Raw genomic sequence first — 10124 nt, 5'->3', positions numbered from 1 at the left:
AACTTTATTTTGCCTTTTTTTCCTTTTAGTTTTTTTGTTTGTTTTTTAAATCAAAAGTCTGCATGTTCCCAAAAGAAGCACTGGCCAACTGAACGTTGGCCAGCAACAACGATACCACGCTACCAATGAAGCATTAAAAAGGCAGCTTATGAAACAGAGGAAAAACTGGAGCTCCTAAACAAGAATGTGGAGTATTCATTGTCACTTACAATAATAAAAAAAACACTTCTCCGCTGTATTCCTGTCTGGAATTTTTGTTGTATTTACTCATCACTACAAACCAAACACTAAAGTAGCCGTAAGATGTTTGAGAGGGTGAAGGGACGAACACAGCAGGTCTGTCTGGTGGGTGCGTCGCTCAGTAAAGGCCCAGGTTTCCACGTCGAGCGGAGGAGCTGTGAGCCACCGTCACACTGTAACAGTACAGCAGGTCTGTCAACCACTGCTCCCTGGTTGCGCCCCGAGAATACCTCTGAAATAGACACGTGCAGAGAGAAATCAGGTGAACAGCCTCCGTCAGAGGTTCACATACTTCAAGGATGGTGCTGGTATTTTTAAACCTGGGCTCTATTTTTTAATTTAAAAGACTAATACATACCAAAGGTTTTGGAAATTGTCCAGCCTGTTTCATCAGGCTGCAATGATGATGATAAATGCAGCCATCAGAATACGTCCACTAAAAGCGCTTGTTTTTCCACCGATAGGCTCAGATTGTTATTCTAAGTGTCTGACAACATGCCAACAGGCAGACCTTTCCGATGAGGAAGTTGAGGCAGTTATCGCTCTGTTCAAAAGCGCTTGATTGTGTTATTGTGTGACTTTTGTGTTTTAAACTAACCCTTTAAAACACAGTCAAACAATATAAAGCGATAATGGCTTCAACTCTCCATCGGCAAGAGCTGTCAGAAACAATCTATCTCTGTAGGGATACTTTCCATAATGTTGTCAGACACCTGGAGGAAAGATTTGAACCTGCTGGTGATAAAAACAAGTACCTGTACATATACATTGCAGCCATTGCTGCCTGTTTCACCAGCTGAAGGTGCAGACACACTGTGTCCGTCTGACACATCCTATTCATTTTCTTTGGAGGGCCGGAGATCCGCAGTGCATGATGGAAATGGCACGTGAGTTGACGGACCCGTTGCCATATCTGAATTTGCATAGTCACAACTCGTCCTCAACATTATGCAAATGAGTCCGTTCATGCATCGAGTTTGCGAAGATGAGATCAAACTGTCAAACTAGGCAGTCCAGATAAAATATGATCACAATGTCAAGACTGTGTTATTGCATTGCCTATTTCTCACCTAAAATGTTTTCACAACCGTATTTTGCCGTACTGTTGTATGTAACTGTTGCTGTAATATGAGGAAGTTTGCGACCCAGCTGTCAAGTTGGAAAAAGGATCAGCCAAACCAAGCACCACCCATGTCCCAGTACATCCCCCTCCAGCTGGAGTTTTCAGTGGTCGGGTGCGCTCACGTGTCCTCGCAAGATTAGTAGTCACTTAGACCCCATAATATATAAAAATAGATTTAAAAAATACCAGAATAAACTTTTAATCTCTCCATCCAAACTGTACAAACGCCTTAAAATCCATGCCTGTTAATTTCATGTGAGCCGTGTTTACCGTGAGGTGTTGTATGATCTCTTGCAGCAGACCAGCATTGGCCAGCAGCTGGTTGTGGAGCGGCGTGTGCTGGAGCAGCATTGACAGGATCTGTCCGAGCTGGGGCAGCTCCTCCTCGTTCAGATCTCCAACACGAAACAACTGCAGAACCGTCCGCAACAGGCGTGGAACGGTGCTCAGCGCTGACACGCAAGCACCCCATATAGCCTCCCTGCAAATGTGACAGAAAGCTGTTCTAAACCCAATTGTTGGAGATCTTCTTCACCCGATGAGAGAGCAAACTGCTACCTTTGAGGGCAAGATATCTTGTCAACAGGAGATCATTCTCAAGCACAGATCAGTGAAGCACTGTAGAGATTCCACACACCTTTTGTGGTTGGTTTCGGCAGGTACCTCCGGCTGCAGGGTGATGAGCAGAGCCAGCAGGCTGAGGCAGCACTGAGACAAGAAGCGCAACACGGACTCAATGGGCAAGACGGACAGGTCCAGTAATCTGGATACAGCTTTGAGCAGCACGGCCGCCAGACTGTCAGGCACCACACCTAATTTGGTCTGAGACACACACACATAATGTGAACGTCAGTGCATGTATTCAGATGAAGACAACAGTATGAAGGAAGAGCAAGGAGCACTAAACCAACTACAATCAAGAAATCCTCAATTTTCCCGCTTAAAGGAAAGAGTTTCTTACCAGGTATTTGGAGATGCCAGTCTGTAGGATGTCATAGCACTGAGACTTTGAACCCAGACTTTCCAGACGGTGGCAGACTTCCTGTGAATGAAAGGGTTAAAAAAGCAAAAAATTATTTTCAGGGGCTAATTTTATATACTGCCATGGAGTAACTGCGACATTGACGCAAACTCCTGTTTCCTAAAGCTTTCCACCCCAGAAGTGTCACGTCCGATAATGCGAGCTGACACATTTCTTCATACAAACACTTTTTATGATGTAAACAATGGCAGGATGGTGAAATGAAACAACAATGATGATAAAACATTTAAGGAGCAATTTAAGGGAAACTTCTGTCTCAAACAACTGTATTTATCAGACACAACACATCACTGCTGTATATAAACAGAACATTTGAGCAAAAGAAAGCATAACGGAGCATTTCAACAGTCCTGTCTGGGTGATGCGAGGCCTTCATTGTGCCCTTACCAAAGAAAAGAGTCGCTCAAACAGCATAGAAATCTCATTCTTGCTAGGATGGAGATGAAATTAGTTTCAGGCCTAGGAAGCCACCACAAACTTTTCAAAAGTGAAAACTAAGGCTCAGTTTTTCCTCATTAACTTCAAATCCAAATCAAATTTCTCATTAGCTTTTATCAAATTGAGGTGCGTGTGTGCTGAAGCGCAGGAGTGAGGGCGAGCCAGTGTGTGTCAGAATGGTGCACCTGTTGGCATTCTCGCCATCATTAAAAACAATCCCGTCTCATTAGTCCAACCATTGTTGACACAGTCCGTCCCTTAATGCCCCCCCCCACCACCACTACGTGTCCCTTCCCTCCTCCTTCCCGCCATTTGCCTGTGATTGACTCAGACAGGCAGATGAGAGAGGCAGGATCTGAGGGCTTAATTGAGGAGCTGAATTAGTGATTATAAGCCCCCCACTTGCTAGCACACTCACACACACTTGCCCCAAGGCATAGTTATGTTAACTGTAATTTCTGTGCAGAAATGTCACACTCCCATCATGCCATGGGCTCTCATTAGCATTTGTGCATATCCGCTATGCCCGATAACCACGCATCTCCAACCTGCGCAACGCGATAAAGGTTCCCCTCTCAGCCGCAAAGCTACGATAAAGCTTCCACGCTCTGAGCTCTATATGAAAGACAGAGAGGAACCAGGAGGGGGCTGAAAGACCACAACTGTGTCCAGAATATCAACATTTTTCAATTTTCCAAACAATATCTTTTCTTCACCTCCTAGTCCCTGGTTCCTCTAAATTCATTTTCACATCTTTCTGATTAGTGGCAGTGTTGCTTTGGAGGAAAGACAGTGTGCAGTGAACGCACCTCAACAACATCCCAGTGGTGTGTGAAGTGCTCCAGCAGGGTGGGGTAGAGGCTGAGGGGTGACAGAGGGGAGGGAGGCAGGACGCTCTCATCGCCGGCCTCCTGCAGGAGGGCGAGCCTTTTGGACGAGAAGCCCGTCAGGGTGGAGAACAGGAAGGTGATGTAGTCCACGTCCTGCAGAGCCGAGTTCTGGCTCCCAACCGGCCAGCCACTCAGAGATGACCTGGATCAGTGAACGCGTTGAACAATTATCAACACAAAATTCTGTGGTAAACACAAAGCTGGAAAGCTGGGTATAGAACCGTTTTACTGCTTGTAGTTTATGCAACTTCTCAAAATTTTACACTTTTTTTTTTTGCTTTTTCACTTAATTTTTCTGCTTGCTTCTCCTTATTATTCTCTCTTGGAATCAATAACGATGCTGTGTTTCATATGAGACAGTGTTGCGGTTAGTGCTGCACAGACAGGCAGTTATGTCTTGTCTTAAGGGGAGGATGGATATGTAACAGTAGGAAATGTGAGTGAATAGCAAGTGTGTTTTGTGAAGCCCGAGAGTCACATGTAGACAGAACTGTCTTCACAATACTCCATGACGACTCTGCATTCCTGCCTCCCAAAGAGCTCTTTGTATCAAACCCATTACGCACACACATCTTATCCCATATGAACTCAGCACTCCCTCCGCTCAAAATTTGTATAACACTGCCCCACTGACACAAACAAAAGGTCAGACACACAAACGCACATGGACACACACACCATTACATGGAAAGGTAAGTTGTGGGTGTGTTTCAGAATATAAAAAACATCTTTTATTGTCAGCAGTAACTTCAATATCAAATACACCAGATTAAATGTCAGGGAGTCAAAAAAAAGCGTATGAAAGCATGTGAAAGCGTAATACTGCCATCTGATGGTGGCAGAGGAGAGTGAGAGTGAAAATCTCTTGTTACACACCAGTAAATTGAGTTCATGTGGCCTCCGTGTACAGGGGTTTTCAAGCTCACCTAAAGTATACAATACGAATCAGGGAGGCAGCGAGGCTGGCAGAGATCCGTCCAGCAGTGCAGCAGCAGCTCAGACTGGCCAGAAGAGGCTGGGGCATCTTGGGTAGGAAGTAGAGCAGCTGCACCATCCGTTGCTGGGACTCTGCTGGTAGGAGCACCACAACTCCTTCCTCTGGATCTTCACACAGACACACACACTTCACATGTAATTACATGGAGACAGCAATGCGCTGCGCCCTCTGGGGATGTAACATGAAGCTCTATCAAGAAAATTAAAGTGATACCAGGAAAGCCAGGCTATGTTTGGACTAGTAAAAAAGAGGAAGACAGACAGACAGGCATAGCCACTACAGTGAGGGCTCAGATAATGTGTGTGTGCGTGGTGTTCTCTCTGTCTCTGACGCACATGCTGATGTCAGAAGCCCCCAGACAAAAGGCGTCTTGTGATGGTGAATTGCTGGCTCTGCGGCAGTTTCTATTCGAACGTTGGCTGACCCCACCCCCACTCTCCAGGCCCCCTCTGTAACACACCAGCCTAACTATCTGACCATCCTCAGAGCAGTGGATATGGTCTTATTACTGTTTTCAGCCTCTGGTTGTAGATCAGTTTTACAAAGTTGTCTGAAGTGGGGACACATGGAGTTACACCGCCCCCTATGGAAGCTATGGTGTAACTCACAATTGTCCAGTCTTACTAACATTTTTCTCTTTCTGACCATAGTTGCTGCATTCTCTATGGTACTGGACTGTTTATACATATGAAAATGATTTTGTATTTTTCACATGTATGAATACATTTATTTTTCATTCATTCAGTACTGGAAATAAGAAACATCTACACAGAGGGCTTTCTTTCAGTGCACTTTGGAACTGTATTTAATAAGCCACATAAAGAGCAAAGCTAACCCCTCATCCTCAAGACTGCTACAGCAGCTCACCTCTGACCACACCCTAATCAATGTTGCCACATCGGGTACTTGCCAGGTGATGGAAAATACCTGATGGGGCATCGCTGACTGGGGTGTGTCCAACGGCGCAACAGGTTTCATGCCACAACAGCCAGTGCCATAGCAGTTTTCTGTCTTACATGAGTTGGCGATGATTTGATTTTCAGGCCTAGCTGTGATTTAAGTCTGAAAATTATATGTAACATGAATAATTATACGTGATGTCACAAAAACAGACGTTTCTGTGGCAAGCTGCACCAACCTCTATGATGATTAAGTGTGTGTGTGTACCGTAGAGTTTGCAGGCGTGTGTCTGCAGACTGCTGAGCAGGTCTTTGTGTCCTCGAGACGCCGCAGCCTGGATGGACAGGATGAGTTGTGCAGACAGAGCAGGGTTACGGTGGCCCAGCTGGGACAACTGCCCAGGAAGAGATGCCAACCAGCGACACAACACCTTGCTCCTTGAGATGGACACAGACAGACAGACAGACAGACAGACAGACAGACAGACAGACAGACAGACAGACAGACAGACAGACAACATGCAGAAGTGCATGTGAACAAAATGCAGCCAGAGTTCCAGCAAGGACTGATGTGTCTGGATGTAAAGGCTCAGTGGTAGGTTTTAGTCCTCAATGGACCAACTGTAGCATCTAAGCAAACATGTAAATCAGTTTTATTTTGTATCCTTATCGGCCTAGATCATAAATTAGGAAGATTAGAACACTGTGCTTCAAATCATTTGCCATCCACTTCATTGACACAAAGTTATTAGTTTTCAGGGGGCACACAGTGCTGAATAAAATTAGCTTGTAATAGTAAGACATCATTTTAAGACTCTAAAACACATGATCATCATAAACCCTTTTAATTCAGAAAAGTCTCATTTCACATTCAAAACAGGTGCAGGAGAATATGGGCTTACTGCTGTGGTTATGGTTCCATCATTTATCTGTTTACAGGAAACAAAACTGTAATTCTGTAGTTTGAAAATCCTGATTGACCGAAGTTACCTCGCTATGTGTGTGTGTCCTTGCTCCTGCAGGTAGAGCTTGCTGTAGAAAGACAGCAGCAGAGATCTTGCCTGCAGTGTCAGGTTCCTCTGCTTATAGTAGATATAAACTGCTGACAACAGGTCATCTGTCACTGCTGCACAAATACAAACATACATACAGATATTAATGTTAAAATGACTGAACTTAAAAAAATGTCTTCTAGTTTACAAACTAGTAGCTAGGTACCAACTCAGAATCTTGTCATAAACCACTGAAGTAAACACTTGTATCCCTTCAATTTGCTTTTGTGCTTATTAAAAAAAAAAAATCACACACTTTCGCAGATGCACCACACATGCTTACTTTTGCTCCTCTGTGTGAGCACCATCTTCCACACAGTGCCAAGCAGCATGTGGAGCTGCCTGTAGCTCAGCTTCACTCCGCTGCGCAGAGTGTCCCGGACAAATGCCCTCAGAGGCATCAGCCAGTCTCCATCCGTCTCTCGGCTGAGTCCTTGCCTCTGGCTGAGGGACACCATGACCTGACAAAGTGTGATATTCAGGACCAGAGGCTCTACTGTCAGTCCTGGGACAGCTGCAGTCTGCTTACTCCTAAAGGACAAGTGGCAGGATTACAATAGTTGCACCTAGATTAAGCCTTCATGACAGTAGGTCACCACAGCGATGATTCAAAAAATTTAAAATGTCATTTAAATGGTTAAGTGCGCAGAGTTGTGGCATATGATCAAAAATATGCCACATAAAAATGCCACAACCTTTTAAGTTCCTTTATCTTATTCACCTCTCAGATAATCTCGATGACAATGTTTAACTTCACATTAATCTAATCTAAACATGGATCTAAACAGGGGAAGAAAGAATGCTTGCTTGACATGTTAACACTAATATCCCTTACCTTTTGAGATCAACCTTCTTTCTATGTTTAGGTGTGTCCAAGGTACCATAGGGAAAGTTTTTCATGAAGTGCTGCTTGAAATCTCCCAGGTATTCTTTATGAAACCATGCATCCTAAACAAAGACAAAACTCATTTTTAGCAAAACCTTTTCTTGTACAAAAAACTACTGACTGATACTTTTGCACTCCTCATCTCACCAGGGCATCCCGGTGATCATGCTGCGGTGCCAGTTTTCTCAGCAGCTGCAGAATAGACAACACCTGGAACATTACTGACATGGCATCTGGAGTGAGCAGGTGAGTGCCATCAGTGTTGTTCCAGGGAGAATCACCAGCACTGGCTTCTACCCACACTTCTAGCAGAAGAGGCACAAGTGTGGCTGCAAAGCTCTGAACAGCCTCAGCTGAGTCCAGACCCTCACCCACAGCAAGTCCAGGGTCCACCTCCGGTCTACACAATGAGAGATTAAAGCAAAGAGTGTGTTATATTATATTATATCATATTATATTATATTATATTATATCAATATTCCTTGTTTATATTGCTTGTTTACTATTTGCTTTTTTTTTTACTGATGGCCTCTATTTTTTTGCTATCCACTTTGCTGCTGTAATACTGGAAATTTCCCCAATGTGGGACTAATAAAGGAATATCTTATCTTATCTTATCTTATCTTATCTTATCTTAGACACAAAATACTATTGTTTAAATCCAACCAAAACAAGATAAACTGTGTTTTTGGTATCGTACCGGAGTGTGAAAGTGGAGCGTGGACTTGGTTTGGCCCCAGAATTCTCATACATCTTAACTTTGATCTTGTTGTAGGTGAGCTCTTCCCAGCTGACAAACAGAGGTGTGACCCTGCCCTCTCCCCTGGAGCCAAACACTCCATCAGCTGGGACAAAAATATCACCTTTCTCCACTGGTCTTTCCTCAACTACTGCCTGCAGAAAGCGCCCAAGCCTGACGTACAGTGACATAAAACAAAAGGGTTAGCAGCTAAAATTATCGATGATTTGTCTAATTTCTTCAGAATCTGTGTACACTTGGCATCCATACCTGAGGAGCACAGAGAGGCGCCACTGCTGACTAGTCACAGCCCTGCTAGGGTTGATGGACAGTGCCCAGGTCCGACTCATAGCATCCTGGGCCTTTTTAGCTCCTGCACTGTTTTGTCTGTGAGAGATCAACTCCAGGAAATTAGTGAGGAGCACTGCAGGCCGTGCTGCCAGCAGAGCAGGGTAGTGCTCTAGCAACACATCAAGGACCTTCATGGCATCCTCCTGGATGCCTGTTTCAATGTGGGTCATGGCACAAGACAGGTGGGCACAGAGGAGGGGGAAAAATGGAGCCACTCGTTCTGCAGGCACAGACTGTGCAATGAACCTGGAAGCAGCAAGATGGTTTTAGCCCATGTTATTTGACAGAGAAACAAAATCTGACTGTTCTTTTTACTGTATGTTGTATTTCTATATCACTGTTGTTTCACTGACTTGAACACGCGGGTAGCTGCCACACGAACGTTGCCATCCTTGTCTGTGAAAACAGCTGCCACTTCAGACAGAAAGCGAGAGAGATGCTGCTCTAACAGCGAGGGGTTAAGGGACAGCAACTCTCTCAAACCCAACAAGGCACTGTGTTTCACATTGGCATTGTAATGGTGGAGCTGAGACATGAGGTCCTGGTGAAGTAGGAGGAAAGGGAGACAAAGGGGACAAACTGTAGTATTCCAAAAATGCTGGCGAATTTGCTGATCGTGTGAAACACAGATGAAGAGCTTACATTGATACCAAGCTGTCTGTGTGTGGTCGGGCCGCTTGTGTCCCTCTTCAGCTGCTCAGATAGATGGATTCCCCTTGAGCGGAAGTTGATGTTGGTGGCATTATCAGCTTTAGGCTTCATCTTTCCCACCTTTAACTTGACCTTCTGGAAGTCATCCTGTCTCTTCTTCTTCTTGGCCTTCATTTCTGCAGTCTATATTGCTGTCGGTGTTACCACATATGCAGGTGAGATGAGGGATTGAACGAGTGTATTGTTTTCAAGAACCATACTGACCACTGGCATATGTTTGGACTGGGCGGCGGAAGCACTGAAAACATAGGTTTTGCTGAAAAACTATAAAATTGCTCACATTTTTGACCCGAATAGTCAGATTTGACATGCATTTGAAATCATGAGAGGGGTACCTCATTTGCTCACCGAAGCAAATTCCTCGTACGTGTAAAATCGTACTTGGCAATAAAGCTTTTTCTGATTCTGATCTTCTGATTCTGATTCTGACAACACGAGAGCTGCACGTACATTAGCGTAAGCTAAGTTAGATAGCTTGTAGCTAACTATCTCGCAGAGGTTCAGCATCACGCATGCTAGTTCTTTATTTTACTTACCACACTAAAAAGTCTTGAGGTTCTTCAGAGGTTTATTCGGCATCAAACATTCAATGTCTAGCGTAAAAGGTAGCCCACTGCTAAAAATGATCAATTACAAAATATTACATTCTGTAATCTCGTGCTGGTGTCTGGGGTCCTCTTGCTCTCTGTGTACATGTTTCCAAAACCTCGTTAGATGTATTGAGCTCAACGGCTGCGGGGTTTACAATTTGAAAAC

The 10124-nt window shown here is 44.4% G+C and overlaps 1 protein-coding gene across 1 annotated transcript; it reads right to left on the bottom strand.

Annotated features, from left to right (window-relative positions):
• Positions 1-47: 47 nt before the first annotated feature.
• tex10 (testis expressed 10) lies at positions 48-10059 on the bottom strand. The gene is made up of 16 exons (XM_070966471.1): positions 9905-10059; positions 9300-9499; positions 9011-9198; positions 8577-8903; positions 8268-8480; positions 7715-7967; positions 7517-7629; positions 6965-7212; positions 6620-6755; positions 5898-6067; positions 4660-4837; positions 3653-3875; positions 2325-2405; positions 2001-2185; positions 1634-1844; positions 48-472 (listed from the first exon to the last, which is right to left on the bottom strand). The coding sequence occupies exons 2-16, from the start codon at positions 9480-9482 to the stop codon at positions 359-361; spliced, it is 2823 nt and encodes a 940-aa protein (XP_070822572.1). The 5' UTR covers positions 9483-9499; positions 9905-10059; the 3' UTR covers positions 48-358.
• Between the last annotated feature and the right edge of the window lie 65 nt (positions 10060-10124).

The sequence above is a fragment of the Chaetodon trifascialis genome, chromosome 7 (genome assembly GCF_039877785.1).
Source record: "Chaetodon trifascialis isolate fChaTrf1 chromosome 7, fChaTrf1.hap1, whole genome shotgun sequence".
NCBI classification, from domain to species: domain Eukaryota; kingdom Metazoa; phylum Chordata; class Actinopteri; order Chaetodontiformes; family Chaetodontidae; genus Chaetodon; species Chaetodon trifascialis.
This window is presented reverse-complemented; position numbering and strand designations above follow the sequence as displayed.